The sequence below is a fragment of the Ascaphus truei genome, chromosome 17 (assembly GCF_040206685.1).
Source record: "Ascaphus truei isolate aAscTru1 chromosome 17, aAscTru1.hap1, whole genome shotgun sequence".
NCBI classification, from domain to species: Eukaryota; Metazoa; Chordata; class Amphibia; order Anura; family Ascaphidae; genus Ascaphus; species Ascaphus truei.
This window is the reverse complement of record NC_134499.1, coordinates 10,216,652-10,242,711: the sequence shown is the minus strand read 5'-3', so window position 1 is coordinate 10,242,711 and position 26,060 is coordinate 10,216,652. Positions and strand designations below refer to the sequence as shown.

Below are 26,060 nucleotides of genomic sequence, written 5' to 3'. Positions count from 1 at the left end.
TGAAATGTAATAGTGTTATTTTGGCATTCTTTTAGGCTTAGAAAAATAAGAACAGTCTGGGGGGGCAGTTAGTGTGACCGGGTGTGTACAACTTCCAGCGGAGGATCCCCCGGGCGCAGAGGAGAAATCCCGGCCTGTGTCTGGGGTCTCTGGCTGCTGGCCGGGGCTCAGTTGATCTCCTCAGTGCTTGAGCCGCATAATCCTGAATGTGATGCTGGTCAGCTTCTCGTAGACCAGGAACATGAGGGCAGCGGTCAGGACGGTCTGCAGGAGCTTAGCTTCCAAGCCTTTGTACAGGCCCAAAAACCCCAGCCGCCTGGAAGGAGGAGGAGACGTTAGCGCGCAGGCCTGTCTGATACACTCACACTCAGGCCTGTCTGATACACTCACACTCAGCGCGCAGGCCTGTCTGATACACACATACTCAGCACGCAGGCCTGTCTGATACACTCACACTCAGCACGCAGGCCTGTCTGATACACACATACTCAGCACGCAGGCCTGTCTGATACACTCATACTCAGCGCGCAGGCCTGTCTGATACACTCATACTCAGGCCTGTCTGATACACTCACACTCCGCGTGCAGGCCTGTGTGATACACTCATACTCAGGCCTGTCGGATACACTCACACTCAGCGCGCAGGCCTGTCACAGGTCATTACCAACAGATGAACATACAGACCTGACTCGCTGTCGGAGGAGGTAGATAACACTACGCAAACTTCCCAGAGTCCTTTTCTCAGGGTTCAGTCTCTCATGTCCGAACTGCAAAGTCACATTGAGTCACGTTAAACATTAATTAGGTGTTCCCTACAAGTTCTTCATGCCCCCACCCCGACCCTAGACACATGCAGCAGGTCCAAAATACCCAATGGAAAACCTCATCTTTTCCAGCATTGACACTACGATTGGCTGCTAGGAATGATGACATCACACTTTGCTACGCATACAATTAGGGGCTTGGTGCCTTATGTGGTCACCATTGACCAGTATGAGTGATGTCATACAGCAGGCGTAGAGAGAAGCCAACCAACATTCAGCACTCACCCGCAGCACGGACTGCACGGTCTGTAGCGGGTACGTCAGGGTGGTGGCAATCGCCTTGGCAACTGCGCCAATTGCAAAGACTTCCAAGGACGAGAGCTGTGCATGTGAGGGGGGGGGGGGGGGAGAAGCAGAAGGGGCAGGATTATAGGTATGAAGCACCATATTCAATCACAGCAACAACACTGACCTGACGTGCAAAGGATTCTGGGTATGGCCAACGTTACAGCGTGCCAGCGCAGTACCTCTCTCTACCAGGAGTGGCAGATGGTTTCTTAGCGCATTAAAAGAGCCCATGAGACCCGCCCATTTAAACACTTCAGCCACAGCGACAGACAGTGTAACCCCCTCACTGCCAGAGTGCTTAGCAACGCACCCGCAACGCAGGATCCTCTGGCACGCTCATTTGGAAGCAATGTTAAAAATATATATTTTTTTCCCTTAAGTGGATAATGCACCTTTAACCCCTTGAATGCCAGAGCAAAGCAATGGGTTGCATACGCCACTGGCACTCAAGGGGTTAATGGTGGACTCCTTACATTCAGTAGTTAAAAATGGGCAAAATATTTGCCTCTTTTTTTTTTTTTTAAATGGATGTGAGCAAGGTTTATCAGAGGCGGCCATCTTTAATAAACCCTGATGTGTTCCCCCCCCCAGTCAATACTTCTCCAAAAGAGAAAACTGCAGAATTATTGCACAGTGGCCCCTGAGCGGAAGACGATAACGCTCAGAGTGGATGACGTGTTTCCCGGGTTCAATGCGCGAGTGGCGTCTTTCTTTTAAAAACATCACAGGAAATAAAGTATTTTTGAAGTATTTGCCCGAGTTGGATGCGTGTTCGCCAGCCCGCGCTAGGACCGGTTCCTACGCTCTTTATTTAAATCTCTGTAAATTTGTTAAACCCCTCCGATTTCCCTATTATTCCGTGTTTGCAAATCCACTGTAATGCCGTCAGTACCCCGAGGACAGCGGCGCAGCGAAACAACGCGCTTTCTACGATTCGGCCGCTAGGAAAACGGATATTCTTTTTTTCCCAGGAAGTCGGAGGTTTATTATAACGGAAAACCGGATCTTTCTACAGAAGCTGAATATATGGATAAATGTTTAAAGCTGCCCCGCACCTCTGGAATGTTCCCCTCAATATCAAACTGGCACCCCCTCTCTCCACCTTTAGGATCTTTCTTAAACACACCTCTGTAACGAAACATTCGCGTATGCTCCATGGCCGATACTTTACAGCTCATACATAAAGTTTGGCCCCTGCAGACGCACTTACCAGAACTCCCTCCTACTGTCTCTGTACGTTCTCCCTAGCTACCAATTAGACTGTGAGCTCATCGGAGCAGGGACTCCATTTCCTTAATGTTACTTTTATGTGTGAAGCACTTATTCCCATTATGTGTTATATTATTATGTCAGATACCAGATAAATGACTGACACAAGATCAGCGAAACATCAAAGTACATTCAGTGCTGCCCTCCTAGGCTCATCTTTAATTTTTTCATTAACCGACTACACGACGTGAAAACAAGTGAATAAAAATGGTTATTATTGTCACGTGTGTTAATGCCGTGACGCGCTATGTACACGGATGGCGCTACATACGTGACACACGTTTGGTCAGCCACGGGTGTATGCCCCTCCATTAATTCGGAGAAGTACGTACATTTATTTATACCTAAAAGATCGACGTTTCCGTCCCGCTTCCATCTTGGAAAAAGCTCCGTAGCGAGCCCAGGACGCTGATCTTATATGTATACATAACATGTATTCCTGCACGACACAGGCCAGGGGAGCGCCGGCCAATCTGCTTCTCTTCAACGTTTAAAGGGTCAGTCCCGGCCAGGATAAAAGGGGACTAAGGGAAGTGGCAGGTTCAACATGTTCAACGGCCCCTTTCCAATCCCCTGCACCCAATGCTCCAACGCTGTCTGTCCATGACATGTCTGAACTCACTGTATAACCCTGTTCTTTTAATGTAACCGTGTATTCTTATAACTCTGTGCCCAGGACATACGTGAAAACGAGAGGTAACTCTCAGTGTGTTACTGCCGGCAAAAACATTTTTATAAATATAAATTTAAAAAAAAAAAAAACTTCATTCCATTTAAGGTTTTGGGAAAGTTAAACATTTCCACAGAAAACTAAATATTTTTGGGTGGGTTTTACAATCTTTATCTAGTGTCTTCTGGCGATAAGACTGTTTGTCAGTCCTGAAAGCCACGCACAGCCGTGTGTAGCTTGTTGGTTAGGAGAGATTGCCTGCGTCCGTACCTCTGCCTGCCTCCTTAGCAGCTGCCGTTTTAACCCTTCGTAGAACATGAACTGGATGGCGGGGTTGAACACCAGCAGCAGAGAGGGGAAGGTGCCGTTCCACAGAGCTGGCAGCCCTTCATCCCGCAGGATCTGGTGAAACGCGTCTGGGGAGGGAAGCGGGCGCCCGTTAGCAAGACGCGTCCACAAACACCACTTCAATGTCAGATTTAACCATGCGGGGCTGTAAGGGGTCTTATGGTATAGCGCTGCCGAGTAAACATGGGCCATTACGTATCTGTCATGTAGCAGAGGGACCTATATACAGGTACAGTATAAAAGAGCTCTCAAGTGCACCGGGAGAGACCTCTTCTATCTGTGTATAGTAACACGGGGGAGAGACCTCATCTATCTGTGTATAGGAGCACGGGGGGGAGAGACCTCATCTATCTGTGTATAGGAGCACGGGGAGAGACCTCATCTATCTGTGTATAGGAGCACGGGGGAGAGACCTCATCTATCTGTGTATAGGAGCACAGGGAGAGACCTCATCTATCTGTGTATAGGAACACGGGGAGAGATCTTATATCTGTGTATAGGAGCACAGGGGAGAGACCTCATCTATCTGTGTATAGGAACACGGGGAAGAGACCTTATCTATCTGTGTATAGGAGCACAGGGGAGAGACCTCATCTGTGTATAGGAGCACGGGGGAGAGACCTCATCTATCTGTGTATAGGAGCACGGGGGAGAGACCTCATCTATCTGTGTATAGGAGCACGGGGGGAGACCTCATCTATCTGTGTATAGGAGCATGGGGTAGAGACCTCATCTATCTGTGTATAGGAGCACGGGGGGAGACCTCATCTATCTGTATATAGGAGCACGGGGGGAGACCTCATCTATCTGTGTATAGGAGCACACGGGGAGACCTCATATCGGTGTATAAGCACATATGAGGTCTCCCCTATCTATGTATAGGCACATAGGGGAAGACATGTGTAAGTAGATCTGTATAGGTGTCCTATCCTGTTAGTATCGTCCCTACCCATCCCCCGTCTTACCTCCTATCCCCTTGTACGTAGTGGGTACAATATCATCGTTGCGGAACTTGGCCCCTTGCAGTTTCAGCCGGGTGTTCACTACCCAGAGCGGCGTCGTCAGCAGGACGTTCACGACCCCTAATAAAGGCAGCGAATAAACAGTCAGAGAAGAGACTGCTCCGTCCCCAACCTGTGTCACCCAAAGGTCCAGTCACAAGATAGAGGACGGAAGCGAACCCAAGGAACAGGACGGAAGCGAACCCAAGGAACAGGACGGAAGCGAACCCAAGGAACAGGACGGAAGCAAACCCAAGGAACAGGACGGAAGCAAACCCAAGGAACAGGACGGAAGCAAACCCAAGGAACAGGACGGAAGCAAACCCAAGGAACAGGACGGAAGCAAACCCAAGGAACAGGACGGAAGCAAACCCAAGGAACAGGACGGAAGCAAACCCAAGGAACAGGACGGAAGCAAACCCAAGGAACAGGACGGAAGCAAACCCAAGAAACAGGACGGAAGCAAACCCAAGATACAGGACGGAACCAAACCCAAGAAACAGGACGGAACCAAACCCAAGAAACAGGACGGAACCAAACCCAAGAAACAGGACGGAAGCAAACCCAAGGAACAGGACGGAAGCAAACCCAAGGAACAGGACGGAAGCAAACCCAAGGAACAGGACGGAAGCAAACCCAAGGAACAGGACGGAAGCAAACCCAAGAAACAGGACGGAAGCAAACCCAAGATACAGGACGGAACCAAACCCAAGAAACAGGACGGAACCAAACCCAAGGAACACTGGTGTTTTTCCAGTTGGTTAGAAACGTCGGGAGAATTAGTAATGAATCTCAACGCGCTTCAGCCTCTCTGATACTTCCAGATGTCATACATTAAATGGCATCACACATAGACAGAGAGAGGCCTTGTGAATACGGAGATGAGGATGCAAGTGTCCCTCTTATAAAGGTGCCGAGTACACGCGTGCGCGTTTTATCCCACCCGCACCCGCTCATCCCGTGTGATCTCGGGGAAACCATCTTTGCTTCCGAGGTCTCCGTTTATCCGCCTAGAAACAATACCGATGCTCATTTCAGGTCTCTGCTGAGGGAGACTGCGCGGTGGCGGGGAGACTGCGCGGCGGCGGGGAGACTGCGCGGCGGCGGGGAGACTGCGCGGCGGCGGGGAGACTGCGCGGCAGCGGGGAGACTGCGCGGCGGCGGCGGCGGCAGCAGCGGGGAGACTGCACGGCGGCGGGGAGACTGCGTGGCAGGGGTGAGACTGCGCGGCAGCGGGGAGACTGCGCGGCGGCGGGGAGACTGCGCAGCGGCGGGGAGACTGCGGGGAGACTGCGCGGCGGCGGGGAGACTGCGCGGCAGCGGGGAGACTGCGCGGCAGCGGGGAGACTGCGCGGCAGCGGGGAGACTGCGCGGCAGCGGGGAGACTGCGCGGCAGCGGGGAGACTGCGCGGCAGCAGGGAGACTGCGCGGAGACTGCGCGGCAGCGGGGAGACTGCGAGACAGCTGGGAGACTGCGAGACAGCGGGGAGACTGCGAGACAGCAGGGAATGCTCCTTGATTACGCAGAGTCCCAGTAAAAAGTGTATAAATATGATTGCAAACACACAATTTGAATTGGTAAGCAGTAGTTTGGAGGTCTGTGACCCCTGCTCCCTGTTTCCACGTCTTGAGTGACCCCTGTGAGTGACCCCTGTGAGTGACCCCTGTGAGTGACCCCTGTGAGTGACCCCTGTGAGTGACCCCTGTGAGTGACCCCTGTGAGTGACCCCTGTGAGTGACCCGTCTACAAAAAGGAGCAATCCAAGACAGCAAATTCTTCTTTTTTTTTTGAATACAGAATTGAAGCGGGGGGTCTCCGGACTTGAACCCCATTAAATTTCCGCTCCGTTCCGCGGCCTTGTTCTCCTCCGTGAAACGCAACGCCACATCCAGTAGGGATCGGATATTACCAACGAGATTCCTTTTTTTTGCAGACCACGCCTTTGCTCCCACAGAACACCAGTCACCCGCCGGTACCAGAGACATGGCGGGCCCAATGCCGGCAGAGCCGGAACACCGCACCACGAAAAAGGAAAATATTACATAAAACCGGGGAAAAAGATGATACGGCGAAACAGAGCTTCAAAATAATAAAATAATGAATAAAGATAAGCATGTACACCACAGAGATGGTAGCAAATACCCAGGTCATTCCCAATGTTGGGTACATCTGTGTACAAGGCAGGGCATGCGTACACCGATCCATGTCTGCTCCCTGAAGAAGGCCCTTGCAGGGTTGAAACGTTGGACCTCAGCCATGCAATGAAACGGTACGAAGAGGATTTGGGAGAGACGCCTGATGCTTGTGATCAGCCGGCACAGCGGCGCGGCAGCAACGCCCGCGAGGAATGTGCCCAAGGAGTCGCTGCATTAATAACGCCAACGCGCGCGGGATATTAACCAATAATTACCGGCAATGAAGCCGATCCCCAGGTCTTTCCCCGTGGAAGGGACCTTCCCTTTCACCCAGAGGGCTTTGAGGCTGTTAAAGGTGTAGAAGTAGACAAAGTTGGAGCAGCAGAGGCTGGAGATGACGGGGAACCAGCCACGGTAGGGAGCCGCCCTGCAGGGAGAGGTAAGAACTGTTAGTATTATTATTGATGAAGTATGTAGGGGACTCCTTTCCTCAACCTTTAAGTGCCCGAGAGCCACGGCCCTCCGGCACAGTGCGGTGACCACGGCCCTCCGGCACAGTGCGGTGACCACGGCCCTCCGGCACAGTGCGGTGACCACGGCCCTCCGGCACAGTGCGGTGACCACGGCCCTCCGGCACAGTGCGGTGACCACGGCCCTCCGGCACAGTGCGGTGACCACGGCCCTCCGGCACAGTGCGGTGACCACGGCCCTCCGGCACAGAGCGGTGACCACGGCCCTCCGGCACAGAGCGGTGACCACGGCCCTCCGGCACAGAGCGGTGACCACGGCCCTCCGGCACAGAGCGGTGACCACGGCCCTCCGGCACAGTGCGGTGACCACGGCCCTCCGGCACAGTGCGGTGACCACGGCCCTCCGGCACAGTGCGGTGACCACGGCCCTCCGGCACAGTGCGGTGACCACGGCCCTCCGGCACAGTGCGGTGACCACGGCCCTCCGGCACAGTGCGGTGACCACGGCCCTCCGGCACAGTGCGGTGACCACGGCCCTCCGGCACAGTGCGGTGACCACGGCCCTCCGGCACAGTGCGGTGACCACGGCCCTCCGGCACAGTGCGGTGACCACGGCCCTCCGGCACAGTGCGGTGACCACGGCCCTCCGGCACAGTGCGGTGACCACGGCCCTCCGGCACAGTGCGGTGACCACGGCCCTCCGGCACAGTGCGGTGACCACGGCCCTCCGGCACAGTGCGGTGACCACGGCCCTCCGGCACAGTGCGGTGACCACGGCCCTCCGGCACAGTGCGGTGACCACGGCCCTCCGGCACAGTGCGGTGACCACGGCCCTCCGGCACAGTGCGGTGACCACGGCCCTCCGGCACAGTGCGGTGACCACGGCCCTCCGGCACAGTGCGGTGACCACGGCCCTCCGGCACAGTGCGGTGACCACGGCCCTCCGGCACAGTGCGGTGACCACGGCCCTCCGGCACAGTGCGGTGACCACGGCCCTCCGGCACAGTGCGGTGACCACGGCCCTCCGGCACAGTGCGGTGACCACGGCCCTCCGGCACAGTGCGGTGACCACGGCCCTCCGGCACAGTGCGGTGACCACGGCCCTCCGGCACAGTGCGGTGACCACGGCCCTCCGGCACAGTGCGGTGACCACGGCCCTCCGGCACAGTGCGGTGACCACGGCCCTCCGGCACAGTGCGGTGACCACGGCCCTCCGGCACAGTGCGGTGACCACGGCCCTCCGGCACAGTGCGGTGACCACGGCCCTCCGGCACAGTGCGGTGACCACGGCCCTCCGGCACAGTGCGGTGACCACGGCCCTCCGGCACAGAGCGGTGACCACGGCCCTCCGGCACAGAGCGGTGACCACGGCCCTCCGGCACAGAGCGGTGACCACGGCCCTCCGGCACAGAGCGGTGACCACGGCCCTCCGGCACAGTGCGGTGACCACGGCCCTCCGGCACAGTGCGGTGACCACGGCCCTCCGGCACAGTGCGGTGACCACGGCCCTCCGGCACAGTGCGGTGACCACGGCCCTCCGGCACAGTGCGGTGACCACGGCCCTCCGGCACAGTGCGGTGACCACGGCCCTCCGGCACAGTGCGGTGACCACGGCCCTCCGGCACAGTGCGGTGACCACGGCCCTCCGGCACAGTGCGGTGACCACGGCCCTCCGGCACAGTGCGGTGACCACGGCCCTCCGGCACAGTGCGGTGACCACGGCCCTCCGGCACAGTGCGGTGACCACGGCCCTCCGGCACAGTGCGGTGACCACGGCCCTCCGGCACAGTGCGGTGACCACGGCCCTCCGGCACAGTGCGGTGACCACGGCCCTCCGGCACAGTGCGGTGACCACGGCCCTCCGGCACAGTGCGGTGACCACGGCCCTCCGGCACAGTGCGGTGACCACGGCCCTCCGGCACAGTGCGGTGACCACGGCCCTCCGGCACAGTGCGGTGACCACGGCCCTCCGGCACAGTGCGGTGACCACGGCCCTCCGGCACAGTGCGGTGACCACGGCCCTCCGGCACAGAGGGGTGACCACGGCCCTCCGGCACAGAGGGGTGACCACGGCCCTCCGGCACAGTGCGGTGACCACGGCCCTCCGGCACAGTGCGGTGACCACGACGCCCCGTCTGAACGCAGGACGTGATCCCGAAAAAAAATAGTCCTTTGGGCATGACGTAGTCACTATATCACGGGGCCCCCGGAGTGAGAGAGAGTGCGAGAGTGAGAGAGACAGAGAGAGCGAGAGAGAGTGAGAGAGGGTAGAGTGAGAGAGAGTGCGAGAGTGAGAGAGACAGAGAGAGCGAGAGAGAGTGAGAGAGAGGGTAGAGTGAGAGAGAGGGTAGAGAGAGAGAGAGGGTAGAGAGAGAGAGAGGGTAGAGAGAGAGAGGGTAAAGAGAGAGAGAGGGTAGAGAGAGAGAGAGAGAGAGAGAGAGAGAGAGAGAGAGGAAGAGAGGGGGGGCGAGGGGGAGGGAAGGAGAGAGAGTACATTTGTTAGAATTCCCCAGCAGCGCTGGGTACTTTCAGATGTGGTTGTTTTAGGGACCAAATAGACCTCTTCCTTTTAGAGATGCTCTGTGAGCGTCCGGGATTTGGGGTCCGTCTCACCGATTTAAACATTAGTAGCTTAATAAGGGTAAAGAAACCCACTTGATTGAGAAACGCCTCCAATTCAGAAGCTCCCGAGGCTGCGCTTATAGTGCCGGCGACGCACGTCACATCAAAACACATGCATTGCCGCCGTCGCGTGCGCTTACAGTAAGCGCGACGCCACGGCTAGTTCGCAATCGCTGGAAGTCATCTCAATTTGATTTTTCCAGCGACCGCAGCCTGACGTCACCATCGCGTCGCCGGGACTATAAGCGCAGCCTAAGAAGTTCAACTGGGCGACCACGCGGTTATGCGTCTTTGTCATAGTGCGTCAAATGTCCGATCAAACCATTATTTTGGGGATCGAAATGATGCAGGAAAAAAATTCCATCTCCCAAATGGCTGTTTCCAGTGCGTTTCCCAATGGTCCCTTCAGTACAGAGAGGTCCGAGATGGAGTGACCCGCTTGTGAGAAATGTTCTGTTGGGTTCCCTATCAAACAGAACAGGACCGCAAACCCAGATCTCTGTGTGCTTGGGTTTCCCAGCCCAGTTGCATATAAAAAAGGTACTTACAGCCCCTCCTCCTTAATGATCTCCATCAGCACAGCCGGGGTGGAGCGCGACTTCCTGTGCTCGTCCACTGGGATAAAGCGAGACGAAGGCAAATCAGCAGATCCCTGGGGTTTGGCACCACGGATACTATTGTAATTCCATTCCTACCCGAGGGGCCAGTGTAACATTACTCTGCGTGCTATTACCTTACTCTGCGTGCTATTACATGACTCTGCGTGCTATTACATTACTCTGCGTGCTATTACATTACTCTGCGTGTTATTACATTACTCTGCGTGCTATTACATGACTCTGCGTGTTATTACATTACTCTGCGTGCTATTACATGACTCTGCGTGCTATTACATTACTCTGCGTGCTATTACATTACTCTGCGTGTTATTACATGACTCTGCGTGCTATTACATTACTCTGCGTGCTATTACATGACTCTGCGTGCTATTACATTACTCTGCGTGCTATTACATTACTCTGCGTGCTATTACATGACTCTGCGTGCTATTACATTACTCTGCGTGTTATTACATTACTCTGCGTGCTATTACATTACTCTGCGTGCTATTACATTACTCTGCGTGTTATTACATAACTCTGCGTGCTATTACATGACTCTGCGTGCTATTACATGACTCTGCGTGCTATTACATGACTCTGCGTGCTATTACATGACTCTGCGTGTTATTACATGACTCTGCGTGTTATTACATGACTCTGCGTGCTTATTACATGACTCTGCGTGCTTATTACATGACTCTGCGTGTTATTACATTACTCTGCGTGCTATTACATGACTCTGCGTGCTATTACATGACTCTGCGTGTTATTACATGACTCTGCGTGTTATTACATGACTCTGCGTGCTATTACATGACTCTGCGTGCTATTACATGACTCTGCGTGTTATTACATTACTCTGCGTGCTATTACATGACTCTGCGTGTTATTACATGACTCTGCGTGCTATTACATGACTCTGCGTGCTATTACATTACTCTGCGTGTTATTACATTACTCTGCGTGTTATTACATTACTCTGCGTGTTATTACATTACTCTGCGTGTTATTACATTACTCTGCGTGTTATTACATTACTCTGCGTGTTATTACATTACTCTGCGTGCTATTACATTACTCTGCGTGCTATTACATTACTCTGCGTGCTATTACATTACTCTGCGTGCTATTACATGACTCTGCGTGTTATTACATGACTCTGCGTGTTATTACATGACTCTGCGTGCTATTACATGACTCTGCGTGCTATTACATGACTCTGCGTGTTATTACATGACTCTGCGTGCTATTACATGACTCTGCGTGTTATTACATGACTCTGCGTGCTATTACACGACTCTGCGTGTTATTACATGACTCTGCGTGCTATTACATGACTCTGCGTGCTATTACATGACTCTGCGTGCTATTACATGACTCTGCGTGTTATTACATGACTCTGCGTGTTATTACATGACTCTGCGTGCTATTACATGACTCTGCGTGCTTATTACATGACTCTGCGTGCTATTACATTACTCTGCGTGTTATTACATTACTCTGCGTGCTATTACATTACTCTGCGTGCTATTACATTACTCTGCGTGTTATTACATAACTCTGCGTGCTATTACATTACTCTGCGTGCTATTACATTACTCTGCGTGTTATTACATGACTCTGCGTGCTATTACATTACTCTGCGTGCTATTACATTACTCTGCGTGCTATTACATTACTCTGCGTGCTATTACATGACTCTGCGTGTTATTACATGACTCTGCGTGCTATTACATGACTCTGCGTGCTTATTACATGACTCTGCGTGTTATTACATTACTCTGCGTGCTATTACATAACTCTGCGTGCTATTACATTACTCTGCGTGCTATTACATGACTCTGCGTGCTATTACATGACTCTGCGTGCTATTACATTACTCTGCGTGCTATTACATGACTCTGCGTGTTATTACATGACTCTGCGTGTTATTACATGACTCTGCGTGTTATTACATTACTCTGCGTGCTATTACATGACTCTGCGTGTTATTACATTACTCTGCGTGCTATTACATTACTCTGCGTGCTATTACATTACTCTGCGTGCTATTACATGACTCTGCGTGCTATTACATGACTCTGCGTGCTATTACATGACTCTGCGTGCTATTACATGACTCTGCGTGTTATTACATTACTCCGCGTGCTATTACATTACTCCGCGTGCTATTACATTACTCCGCGTGCTATTACATTACTCCGCGTGCTATTACATGACTCCGCGTGTTATTACATTACTCTGCGTGCTATTACATTACTCTGCGTGCTATTACATTACTCTGCGTGCTATTACATGACTCTGCGTGCTATTACATGACTCTGCGTGCTATTACATGACTCTGCGTGCTATTACATTACTCTGCGTGCTATTACATTACTCTGCGTGTTATTACATTACTCTGCGTGCTATTACATGACTCTGCGTGCTATTACATTACTCTTTGTGTTATTACATTACTCTGCGTGCTATTACATGACTCTGCGTGTTATTACATGACTCTGCGTGCTATTACATTACTCTGCGTGTTATTACATTACTCTGCGTGCTATTACATGACTCTGCGTGCTATTACATGACTCTGCGTGCTATTACATGACTCTGCGTGCTATTACATTACTCCGCGTGCTATTACATTACTCTGCGTGCTATTACATTACTCTGCGTGCTATTACATTACTCCGCGTGCTATTACATGACTCTGCGTGCTATTACATTACTCTGCGTGTTATTACATTACTCTGCGTGTTATTACATTACTCTGCGTGTTATTACATTACTCTGCGTGTTATTACATAACTCTGCGTGCTATTACATTACTCTGCGTGCTATTACATCACTCTGCGTGTTATTACATTACTCTGCGTGTTATTACATTACTCTGCGTGTTATTACATTACTCTGCGTGTTATTACATGACTCTGCGTGCTATTACATCACTCTGCGTGCTATTACATGACTCTGCGTGCTATTACATTACTCTGCGTGCTATTACATGACTCTGCGTGCTATTACATGACTCTGCGTGCTATTACATTACTCTGCGTGCTATTACATTACTCTGCGTGCTATTACATGACTCTGCGTGCTATTACATGACTCTGCGTGCTATTACATGACTCTGCGTGCTATTACATGACTCTGCGTGCTATTACATGACTCTGCGTGCTATTACATTACTCTGCGTGCTATTACATTACTCTGCGTGCTATTACATGACTCTGCGTGCTATTACATGACTCTGCGTGCTATTACATGACTCTGCGTGCTATTACATCACTCTGCGTGCTATTACATCACTCTGCGTGCTATTACATCACTCTGCGTGCTATTACATCACTCTGCGTGCTATTACATCACTCTGCGTGCTATTACATCACTCTGCGTGCTATTACATCACTCTGCGTGCTATTACATCACTCTGCGTGCTATTACATTACTCTGCGTGCTATTACATTACTCTGCGTGCTATTACATTACTCTGCGTGGTAATACATTACTCTGCGTGTTATTACATTACTCTGCGTGTTAATACATTACTCTGCGTGTTAATACATTACTCTGCGTGCTATTACATTACTCTGCGTGCTATTACATCACTCTGCGTGCTATTACATCACTCTGCGTGCTATTACATCACTCTGCGTGCTATTACATCACTCTGCGTGCTATTACATCACTCTGCGTGCTATTACATTACTCTGCGTGCTATTACATTACTCTGCGTGCTATTACCTTACTCTGCGTGTTATTACCTTACTCTGCGTGTTATTACCTTACTCTGCGTGTTATTACATGACTCTGCGTGTTACTGCGTGCACTATTTCTAATTCAACTAAATTGGACATTGGTATGGGGTGACAGGAGAGAGATATCTCTCCCCCTCTCCATTGTGGACTCAACTCAGACACCACAAGAAGCAGAGCCAGCTTTGTGTGTACATCAGACATGGTGTTAAGGCTCCCAGGTACGGACAGTGCATCTGTAACCGGTTTATACATAGCGAGGCGTTGGTGATCCTGGCGCTGAGCCTGATGTGTGATGGGAACAGGGCCTGCAAGACTTAACTTGCCCACCTCTGTCACCTGCACTAACAGAAGATAACTTGGGTCCCTGACTCGTGCCATCAGCCACAAAGGTTAGGTCAGTGTTATTTAACAGGGGTTCCAAGGAAGACTTGGGTTCCCTGGGCGTCCCTAGAAAATAATTTACAATGCATCTGATCTAAGACGCGCTATTAGAGAGGGTTGGGGTTCCTTACAATGCATCTGATCTCAGACGCGCTATTAGAGAGGGTTGGGGTTCCTTACAATGCATCTGATCTCAGACGCGCTATTAGAGAGGGTTGGGGTTCCTTACAATGCATCTGATCTCAGGCGCGTTATTAGAGAGGGTTGGGGTTCCTTATAATGCATCTGATCTCTGGCACGCTATTAGAGAGGGTTGGGGTTCCTTACAATGCATCTGATCTCAGACGCGCTATTAGAGAGGGTTGGGGTTCCTTACAATGCATCTGATCTAAGACGCGCTATTAGAGAGGGTTGGGGTTCCTTACAATGCATCTCTCAGACGCGCTATTAGAGAGGGTTGGGGTTCCTTATAATGCATCTGATCTCAGACGCGCTATTAGAGAGGGTTGGGGTTCCTTATAATGCATCTGATCTCTGGCACGCTATTAGAGAGGGTTGGGGTTCCTTACAATGCATCTGATCTCAGACGCGCTATTAGAGAGGGTTGGGGTTCCTTACAATGCATCTGATCTAAGACGCACTATTAGAGAGGGTAGGGGTTCCTTAAAATGCATCTCATCTCAGACGTGCTATTAGAGAGCGTTGGGGTTCCTTATAATGCACCTGATCTCAGACGCGCTATTAGAGAGGGTCGGGGTTCCTTACAATGCATCTGATCTCAGACACGCTATTAGAGAGGGTCGGGGTTCCTTATAATGCACCTGATCTCAGACGCGCTATTAGAGAGGGTTGGGGTTCCTTACAATGCATCTGATCTCAGACACGCTATTAGAGGGGGATTGGGGTTCCTTACAATGCATCTGATCTCAGACGCACTATTAGAGAGGGTAGGGGTTCCTTAAAATGCATCTGATCTCAGATGCGCTATTAGAGAGGGTTGGGGTTCCTTACAATGCATCTGATCTAAGACGCACTATTAGAGAGGGTAGGGGTTCCTTAAAATGCATCTGATCTCAGACGTGCTATTAGAGAGCGTTGGGGTTCCTTATAATGCACTTGATCTCAGACGCGCTATTAGAGAGGGTTGGGGTTCCTTATAATGCATCTGATCTCTGGCACGCTATTAGAGAGGGTTGGGGTTCCTTACAATGCATCTGATCTCAGACGCGCTATTAGAGAGGGTTGGGGTTCCTTACAATGCATCTGATCTAAGACGCACTATTAGAGAGGGTAGGGGTTCCTTAAAATGCATCTCATCTCAGACGTGCTATTAGAGAGCGTTGGGGTTCCTTATAATGCACCTGATCTCAGACGCGCTATTAGAGAGGGTCGGGGTTCCTTACAATGCATCTGATCTCAGACACGCTATTAGAGAGGGTCGGGGTTCCTTATAATGCACCTGATCTCAGACGCGCTATTAGAGAGGGTTGGGGTTCCTTACAATGCATCTGATCTCAGACACGCTATTAGAGGGGGATTGGGGTTCCTTACAATGCATCTGATCTCAGACGCACTATTAGAGAGGGTAGGGGTTCCTTAAAATGCATCTGATCTCAGATGCGCTATTAGAGAGGGTTGGGGTTCCTTACAATGCATCTGATCTCAGACGCGCTATTAGAGAGGGTTGGGGTTCCTTACAATGCATCTGATCTCAGACGCACTATTAGAGGGGGATTGGGGTTCCTTACAATGCATCTGATCTCAGACGCACTATTAGAGAGGGTCAGGGTTCCTCAGAATTGAGGAACCACTGGGTTAGGTTACAAGCTCTTGACCAGAACCTGTATTATCTCACAGTGGTGCAATCTCATGGACTTGAACACCCCCCTCCCAGCATTTTTAAAACGTAACTAAAAAATGACATATTTTACCATCTTCTGTAAAACCTCAGACCCCATGTGATCCTGGTCTTTCTTTCGTATTTAGGATAAGCTTAGGTCTATCCCAAGCATGTTTGAATTCCTTCCCATCTCTGCTGGGAGGCTACTCAATGAATCCACCACGCTTTCCGTGAAGCAACACACATACTATGATTCACATATGTTGATCATTGGATGTGGGGGGAAAGAATTCTTCTACAGTGGACCGTTCACTTCAATTAAGATTTTTGTACAATATAGAGCTAGTGTGTGTGTGTGTGTGTATGTGTGTGTGTGTGTGTGTGCGCACACTTATGGTGAGTAAAAAAAAGTGACAAAAACCCTCCACAGCAAAGAATATAGCAAATGGAAATATAACTGTATGCTCATTTGCATGTCTTAGACAGGTCTGCAACCCCGCCTTTCACCATTATCACCCAGCACACAGCACTTCCACTGCAGCAAGGGATTCTGGGAAATGACATGCAAATGGGCAGTGTCACTTTTTTCTTCAAAACCATTTTAAACATGGTTCCCTATAGGCTTAAGCTTGCTGCGTGGTCACAGCTTTAAGCACAGCCAGAGTTAAGATGCATAGCCAGTAAACCCACTCACAGACAGACTGTTTCGACCTTAATGGGTCTCTTCAGTGTGGGGTTGGTTACACTGGTCATGCAAAGCTGAAGCAAAGCATATAGCAAATGGAAATATAACTGTATGCTCATTTGCATGTCTTAAGCCTATAGGGGAACCATGTTTAAAATTATTTTGAAGCAAAAAGTGGCACTGTGTGCTCATTTGCATGTCATTTCCCAGAATCCCTTGCTGCAGTGGAAGTGCTGTGTGCTGGGTGATAATGGTGAAAGGTGGGGTTGCAGACCTGCCTAAGACATGCAAATGAGCATACAGTAATATTCCTATTTGAGAATATACACATACACACACACACACACACACACACACACACACACACACACACACACACACACACACACACAACGTTACTTCCAGGAGGGCTGTTGGCAAACCGTTTTTATGCACAACATTGGATCATGCACCTGTCTTTATAGGAACCAGAACACTAGAAGGCCGCGCCCTTCCGCACTCACGGTCACAAAGACATTGCGATCTATGGGAACCAAACCCCATTACCTTGTAATCTCAGTCGAGCTGTGTCCAGGGGATAGAAGATGGACATGGCCGTCACGCTGCCCTTCAGGAGGAAGATCGGAGACATTAAAGGCACAGCGGAGAGCACAGGAAAGCAGAGATCTGTAACCGTTAACTGGGATCCTAATGAACAGGTGAAACCATCTGCTCTCCGGCAATCAGACTAAGACTTTTGGGCGTAATGCTATGTTATCCGCAGGGCCGTCTGGGCCTTTTGTAGCCGGAATTGCCAACTGAAGTTAATGGGATTTTTGGCTAAAAACAGCCTAAAGTCCGCTTCGGATAATATAGAACAATCTCCTTTGTGAGGAGCTATTTATACTGTATTAATATAAAACTGGTGATTTCTAATGCTCTAAGTATGATTGCGTTGTGTGGTACAGACGAAAACTACTTGTTATATTTATAAACGTTTTGCCAATTACACCCAATCATGTTTATACCAGTACCCACATCATTAATAAGTTGTGTAGGATTTTTGGTTAACGCCTAATAGACTTTACAACAAAGATATATATGTCTGTTGGTCAACAAGAGTTTGCACAGTCTTCGTCCCCCCCTCATCTGGATTTGCTTACTGATGAATACATGGTGATCTAAGGGTTAAGACAATGCTTGACTCTCCCATTCAGAGGCCCCGAAGAAATGTAACTTGTAATTAATTTACAGGGGGAAAAAGGGGGCCAAATTGTTGCTTTAGCACGGCTAGATTTATTTAAGGAAGCCTATTAGCTTGTTTACAAAAGTTTGGGGGGGTTGCTGGCTACATGGCGTTGCACCTTTAACTGTACCTATACAGCAGGTAATGTACACTTACTGTTCATGTCATCTACCTATTAACACCAGCCACACCTATCTTGGTCGGTCTCCCATTGGGTGACACTCAGAACCTTCAGCAAGTTAGGGATCCCTGGCTGATTGGATCATTAATCTGCGCGTCAGAGGGAAGTTATCTACATATGTATTATATACAGACATACCAGGGCAACCTGATCTCTGCGTATAACACACTGCACGTGGGAACTTCATAGGAGTTCCATGCTTGTAAGCTCCTGTACCCCACAATGACAGGGGGAACTGGTGCATCTATTTTCATGTGCCCAATGTTGGAGGGTCTGGGTATACAGATCCCAAATGATCCTAGAAGTACCATCATCGATTAAATCAATCATCAATGAAACTGCCCTTGATCAATGAGTTTGATTGGAGTATCACTGCAGTCACATGTCCAGCCACTGCTACTCACCGCTGCCCCGGACACAGCATGGACCAGGTTCTCATAGGAGAGGATCGATCCCACCATGGACTCATCCCCAGCCACTTCCAGATCCCCCGCAGCTGGCATCTCCGGCTCCCGCATCCTCCTCGCTGTACTCACACAGCACCTGCCAGCCAAGCACACGCTCCACTTCCGGGTGTTACTCCTCACCTCCGCGTGTCACACCCAACTTCCGCGTGTCAAGCCTCGTTCAGAATCTGCTTCCGCATCTCCATGCTCAACATTGCAATGTGATGTTTAGATCCATTTTACTGCAAGAGGTATGATTACTATACAGCTGTATATATATAATATGCTTTATATATATATATATATATATATATATATATATATATATATATATATATATATATATATATATATATATATATATATATATATATCATAAAGGGAAGAGATAGGGGAAAGGGAAAAAACAACCATTATCAAATAAGGCTGTGAAATAATCAGAAAAGAAAACCATGAGAAATAAATGTTTTATTATGCGAATTGTGACTTTAATAAAGCCGGGTGATTTTAATTTAGGAGATTATTGCTGTTGGGATTGAGTGAGACTACCTAGTCAATGATTTGCATTTGGCAGGCCAGTGATGTATGTATATTTGACTGAATATATATATTCCCTATAGGGAACCATGTTAAAAATGGTTTTTGAGGCAAAAAGTGACACTGTGTGCTCATTTGCATGTCATTTCCCAGAATCCCTTGCTGCAGTGGAAGTGCTGTATGCTGGGTGATGATGGGGAAAGGCGGGGTTGCAGACCTGCCTAAGACATACAGATGAGCATACAGTTGTATTTGCATATTTGCTTTTGTGTGTGTGTGTGTGTGTGTGTGTGTGTGTGTGTGTCTACATCAGGTAACATTCACATTAAACATTTCCTTCCATTTAGGAATAATGGTAATGCGGGCTGATGATGATCAGGCTTTTTAATAATTATTTATAAGATTGCCATATTTTTCAATGAGCCAACATAAGAGTTCACAAAAGATGAAATGATAGCGGTCTGTGTGTTAAGTGTCGCAAACTGCTTTTTATTGCAGAGCTGGCACACACAAATCTTATTTTAAATTGTGTTTGTGTGCACCTCTATTCAAACCTGCAATTTCTCCATTTGTTTCATCGGCTGCAAAAAAATGTTGTTTTTTGTTTGTTAATGGGCTGTGTTCCGGCCTGCGTGGTAGTGTAGAAGCTCCATTTACAATTACCCAAATTCAAAATACTTTCAGATCTGGTTGCATTATAAATCCTCTGTCTGATCTAGACTCTAAAGGAAGTAATTCATGCCAAATTGTGCTCCGGATATAAACTTAGAACTTTTATCCCCCATTGATTATATGTATATATTAAGTGTAAAACCTGCCTTTCAATATTAAATGCCATAGAAGAATAAATTACTATGGGTGGGGTCTCCATAAAAATGCTAGTATGATTAGGGTTAAATGTTGATATTCCTTATAACTTTTGCTTCTTTATTTTACCGTCTGCAGCTACACGTTGAGCTGAGATCTTTATACTTCTTGAACACTGAAAAAGACCCAAGATATTAGGCTGGAAGTTCTCTACCTTGATCTACCGTCTTTACTCAAACACTGCAAGATTGCTGTATTGGACAGTCATTCATATGTAATTGTAAAAGACGTGATGGTGAACTTAGCTGGTAACGTTCATTAAAGAAACCCGTAACCAAGAGTGAGGACACTTCATTTGTGCTACAGAACTATACGCTTTTTTCAAGACACAGGTTCCAGGCAGTAGTTGAAGTGATTTAAAGAGCAGTTATACTGTGTTTGCTTGGAAGAAAATCTACGCTTGTTAAATATTGGGAGGCAGCTCTATGCTATTTTGGAATATGCTATAAAAGCAGGAAGGGGGAGCTGTTATAAAATAAATCCCCTTTTAATTATAAATATTAATAGTGGTGTTTGGAGTGACTGTCAGTGGATCATTTTGCCCAAGTCTTGGAGCAGGTAGAGGTGTCTTGGCACTGCCTTCTGCCATGTCTTTGAGATTCGGTCAACATCTTATCAAGCCGACAGTCGTTTTCCTAAAGTCTGAACTTTCCTTCGCTCTAGTGAACAGAAAGCCGGTAGTACCAGGCCACGTGTTAGTTTGCCCACTGCGACCTGCAGAGCGCTTCCGAGAGCTGAGACCTGAGGAAGTAAGTGACCTCTTCAACACGGTCCAGAAGGTGGCCAGTGTGGTGGAAAAACATTTTGGTGGCACCTCTCTTACCATCTCTGTCCAGGACGGGCCAGAAGCTGGACAGACTGTCCAACATGTCCATGTGCATATCCTGCCCAGGAGAACAGGAGACTTTGAGAGGAACGACAAGGTGTACGATGAACTACAAGACCATGACAAAGAAGGACAGGACATCCCCGGGAGATGGCGATCTGAAGAAGAGATGGAAACCGAGGCAGCATCGCTCAGGAAATATTTCTAGTTATGCCCTTGAGGGAGCTGTGTCAACACTCCTGTTAGTTTGCTTTCAGTGTGACTTTTCAAGATCACTTCATTCAGGGCTGTATTTGTGAATAGAAATTAAAGTTTAATTGCAAGCAAATTAAAGCTTTTGTTTACTTTAACCCATCTTGTGATGCCAACACAACACGAGAGCCCTGGCATACTAACAAAGACGCATCAACAGGTTCAAAGTAGTTGAAGTATTGCCACTGTCTATGTATCAACTTTGGATATGTTTGCAGTGACTTAGATTTGCTACCATATTTATTAATTTGTGCAAATTCGGGCCTTGCACCAAAACAGGTGTAAATTATGTTACTTTGCGCCAAAGTATCAAGTATTAAAACATTAATTAAAATGATCATACATTTGTCGCTGGCGCTAATTGACGCAAATGGAAATTTCTGCTACTTGGTATAGAGCAAATTGCACCGTCCTCATACATTCCCCTTTGTTCTTATACACAAAAAAGGAATGATGACCTGAAAGCAATACCCACCCTATTCCCTGGGGGGGAAAAAACACCTTTTGAAATCGGGTGGAGTCACGGAAAACGAAAGACCTACCAATCTTCCCATGAATTGCAGTTTGGAAAATCCTGCACTGATTGGAAGTTAACATGGGCGCTATCGCAGAGGGCGGCAAGATAGCTGCCTCCTAGCGCAGCTCTGTGGCCGAGAGGAACATTTAAGAGCAGTGCAGCATATAAAACCACTCAGATCGGAACCAGCACCCGGAGAATACAGTGGAAACACCCACAATAAACCCAATGTCTCGCAAACCCCAAAAGCCACTCGCTGGGGACAGTCCACGCAAACCCCAAAAAAGAGAAGATTCCCTCTGTTCGATCCAAGATGGCGGCTCTCCACAGCACAGATAAAAGGGAAGGTGAGGCAAACATATAGACAAGCACTAAACAAGACGTAAAGCATCTATACATTAAACTATTTACCGACCTGAAAGCAGCATTTCACTCTGAAATACAGCAGGCGATGAAAGACCTCAGAGGAGAGCTTGGGCAACTGGAAGAGTGGACAAATGATTTGGAGAGCAAGATGGTTGATGTATCCACAGCTCAAGAGGAGCTCGCCCATGAGGTGGTAAGACTAAGATAGATGAAATGTCCGAAGAAGAACAAGATAATCGAGTGCCACGCAAGAATCTCTGCGTTTTTGGGGTCCAAGTGCTGAGATGATATCTTCCCCGTCTGTTCGGTATGCTCTGCCCTGACCTATTGCTCCCTCACTTCGAAATGGACAGAGCACACAGAGCCCTGTGACCTAAGAATCTGGATCCGGATGCTCCCAGAGACATTTTTACTTTGATGGGGCTATGATACAAATATACCAAGATCTATCTCCAACTACACTACAGAGACGCAGAAACCTTAAAGAAGTCACGGCCACTCTGAGAAGAAAATATTAAATATAGATGGGGATTTCTATTTCCCCTATCAGCAATGAAGGAAGGAGCCCAGATCTCAATGCCATACCCGGCAGAATCCCATAGATTTCTGGAGCAGCTGGGCCTTCGAGGGGCCCCGTAAAGTCTTCAGGCCACTGAACCGGGAAAGGAACCCTGAACCGTGGAGGAGAGCAAGCTCCAGAAGAAGGTCTCCTGCAACTGAACCACGACCTGAGGTGAAAGACAAACCCCCTGTGTACTCTCACCACAGATGTGGAACTGAGGCCAAAAGACTAGTTCCAGACCCTTCAAGACCCCCTGCAGAGATCTTCGCCCAGCAGGTATCGGGTGGTCTCATACTCCCGAAATAGTCAGAGATGATCCTGTGGTTGCCCCCAAGGATGCTTCTAAAGCGTGTGAATGGTCTATGCTAGCTCTCGTAATACTCCTGTAAGGGAAGTCCGATGTAGGCCTCATTGCCCCCTATGCTCTCTCCCCCCCCCCTGCACTCTGTTAAATGTTAACTTCTGTTATGAGGTTTTTATATTTATTACTACGTCTGGGTTCAGACCCTGTGTCCTCCCAGGACCTTTTTGGTTTATTATGCCCCCAGGTCTCCCTTTTTTCTACCCCATTATTTATGGTCACCCATTCTTCCCCCCACACCTATATCAAACTAAATGCTGTGCTCATCTTCTCCACCGCTCACTCCAAATTGGCTTTTAAGTATTTGTGCAGTGTATCTCCCTCTTACTATGTCAGTTCTTAAAATAATATCCCGTAACGTTAAGGGATTTAATAGCAACCGCAAGTGCAGACTCGCTTTCACAAACTATAGGTGGGAGGCTGTGGACATAATCTCTTCAGGAGACACACTTTAGGAGACATTTGCCAACTACATACTTCCACAAGCAACTTAGCCTGTGGTACTTTTCCTCAGCTTCGGGCAAGCAAAGAGTTGCAGCTATATTTATCAGGGATGGTGTTCCATGCAAGCCTGATCAGACAAAGAAGGATAAAGACGGACATTTTGTGACTGGTTGATATGCTTGGGGGAAACGGATCACACTAGCAAATCTTTATGCCCCCGACACATCTAGGGGACAATTTTTCGAATACTTCACTCAATTACAAGATGTTTGGAAGGACACACTGATAATAGGCGGGGACTTCAACACAGTGTTGAATAATAATCTGGATAGATCCCGTGTTAGAAGGGTTCCCGTGGTAGGGCTTGTCCCATCAGATTAAAAAATATTACTGAACTACATAAAGGCCCAGCAATTAGTAGACATCTAGCTACACCTTTTTCTCTGTGCCACATATATCCTACTCCCCGATTGATTTATTCCTAGTAGATGCTGATTTCACAAACTGGTATACACAATATCACATAGTCAGATCGACTATGGCATGATCTAATCATCCCCAATCTGTCCCCCTCCCTAGGGATGAAACGGCAATGGCGCCTAAATGAGTCACTGCTCGTTGTCCTTGAGATTCTTATTCAACTAGAAGATGACATCAAATTATTTTTTGAGTCTAATTGCACCCCAGATATTGTTTTCCCAACTATTTGGGAAGGTGCACGAGCATTCATCAGAGGATCACTTATCAGAATCGGCACGCATAGGATGAGCATAGCATGAGGCCCTTTCAGCTAAACTGGCACAGTTGGAGAGCACACATAAATCCAAGTTGTCCGATCACGACCTTGCTGGCCTGCTCGGGGCGAGCTCAATGTATTGCTATCAGATAGTACAAGCAATGCGTTGGACTTTCCAAAAACGATATAAGAGGGGCAGTAAGGCCCACAGTATGCTGGCCAGCAAGTTGCGCAATACACAATCTACGCACAACATACATGCAATTCGGCTCCCTAATGGTACTCTGACACACGACCCCACGCAGATTACAGCCCAATTTAAACATTTCTTCCAAGCGTTATATGACAGCAAGAAGATCGAACCATCAAAGGCCACCACGTCTGTCACGTAACGGTACTGAGCAGACCCCGCAAGTTCGTTGGTTCGCCAACCCAAGACATGGTGTTCAAGAAACTATGTTTATTTGCAAGGGCAACAGAATGGAAGCACACACACATACACAAAACCCCCAGTTATCCACTTTGTGACCCACCTCTAACCTGGGAAAGGATTGGATTTCTCCCCACTGAGTAGGTTACCCACAGGTGGTGCCAGGGGTAGCCACAATAGTCCCTGTTGGGTTGGGGAAACAGACCGTTATGGGGTACAGCAATGTCCTGGGGGCCACTTGGAGAGCGGGGGCGCACAATAGATAAAAACAGTCCTTGGTGCAATTACCGGTAGAGGCTGTCCCAGTAGTCCGGGGATCGACCTCCACTGGTTAGTTGTTGCAAGGGTTAATAGGTATCGGCTCTCTGCGGCAGGCAGAAGCTGATGGCTGGAGAAAGTCTTTAAAAAGACTTTGGTTGCTTGGTTTCTTGGCTCAGAATGCACCAGAGCGTATGGAACCGGGCCCCTCAGACAGACGGGTTTAGTTGCGATAGTCCACAGAGTCCTACTTCAAGCAGGACCCAGGAAATTAGTTTCCACAAGGACTCACAGTACACCCTGCAAGGTATGCAGATACAGTCCCCTCAAGAACCGGGTGCAGAAACAGACAGAGACAGGCTGAGCTGTTCTAAGACACACAGGAGCAGTTTGGGGCTTTCAGTTATACCTCAAACTTCAGAGAGATGCCAGAATGTCTGCGCGCATCAAAGGGATTTATCTGGCCTCTTCAGATCTGATTTAGGCATGAACTGCTGACACTCTATTCCCTTGGAGTGTTAGATTACACCCAAGAGAAGGCCAGCACAACACGCGGCCCGCGGCGGCTTTCTGCTCTCCTCCCAAGTCCTCTCTACCCCTCCGCCTCCCTCCCGAGTCCTCTCCCCCTCCCCCACGAGCCCGCTCTCTCCCTCCCCCACGAGGTGCTGGAGGAGAGATGATGATGATTTTACCTGTGCGACCCAATTTTTTTTTCCTTGGAGCAGTTCGGCCCTTCTCACTTTACGGGTTGTTCAGGCCTGCCCAAGAGGTTTCCTGGTTGACAGACCGGGAGGTGTGAGAAGTAGCCCCATTTACACAAAAGAGTCCTCTCAATTTAGATTACTACCTTTGATGGGCCCCCCCACCTGGCTTCATTGGACATGCAAGCAGACACATTAGTATGCAAGGAATGGTTGTCATCTGGCCAGTTGTTCCTTTGTTAGAAATGCAGGAATAAAACTTCCAATGTCCCCTTTTTTACTGGGATGAACCTCGACCCCCTAAAGGATTAGGATTGGTGGGGATAGGCTGTCCTACTGGGCCCCAGGGTCCATTATTGGGGGACCCCTGCAGGAAGTTTCTAGGACCTCTGGAACTGAAGTTATGCCAATTTAGCAGATTGGTGTGTTTCAAAGGCAGGGACATGACTGATTCTTTTCAGCAAAA

The 26,060-nt window shown here is 48.9% G+C and overlaps 2 protein-coding genes across 2 annotated transcripts; one reads left to right on the top strand and one right to left on the bottom strand.

Moving 5' to 3' along the window:
- Nucleotides 1-18,891, bottom strand: SLC25A17 (solute carrier family 25 member 17). Its single transcript, XM_075573884.1, has 9 exons — nt 18,696-18,891; nt 17,432-17,492; nt 10,177-10,243; nt 6,812-6,963; nt 4,365-4,481; nt 3,322-3,467; nt 1,050-1,145; nt 685-767; nt 1-316 (listed from the first exon to the last, which is right to left on the bottom strand). The coding sequence occupies exons 1-9, from the start codon at nt 18,807-18,809 to the stop codon at nt 181-183; spliced, it is 972 nt and encodes a 323-aa protein (XP_075429999.1). The 5' UTR covers nt 18,810-18,891; the 3' UTR covers nt 1-180.
- On the top strand, nt 18,722-24,280 carry FHIT (fragile histidine triad diadenosine triphosphatase). The gene is made up of 2 exons (XM_075573885.1): nt 18,722-18,988; nt 20,220-24,280. Exon 2 carries the CDS (start codon nt 20,729-20,731, stop codon nt 21,173-21,175), a length of 447 nt encoding a protein of 148 aa, XP_075430000.1. The 5' UTR covers nt 18,722-18,988; nt 20,220-20,728; the 3' UTR covers nt 21,176-24,280.
- Nucleotides 24,281-26,060: the final 1,780 nt, after the last annotated feature.

What these genes read in the sequence shown, in the direction of transcription:
- FHIT (XM_075573885.1), top strand. Translation starts at nt 20,729, where the DNA reads ATGTCTTTGAGATTCGGTCAACATCTTATCAAGCCGACAGTCGTTTTC.
- SLC25A17 (XM_075573884.1), bottom strand. Translation starts at nt 18,809, where the DNA reads ATGCGGGAGCCGGAGATGCCAGCTGCGGGGGATCTGGAAGTGGCTGGG. An exon ending in TACGTACAAGGGGATAGGAG is followed by an intron (nt 3,468 to 4,364) that starts GTAAGACGGGGG and finishes TTCCCTCCCCAG; the next exon opens with ACGCGTTTCACCAGATCCTG. An exon ending in CTCCTCCGACAGCGAGTCAG is followed by an intron (nt 317 to 684) that starts GTCTGTATGTTC and finishes TCCTCCTTCCAG; the next exon opens with GCGGCTGGGGTTTTTGGGCC.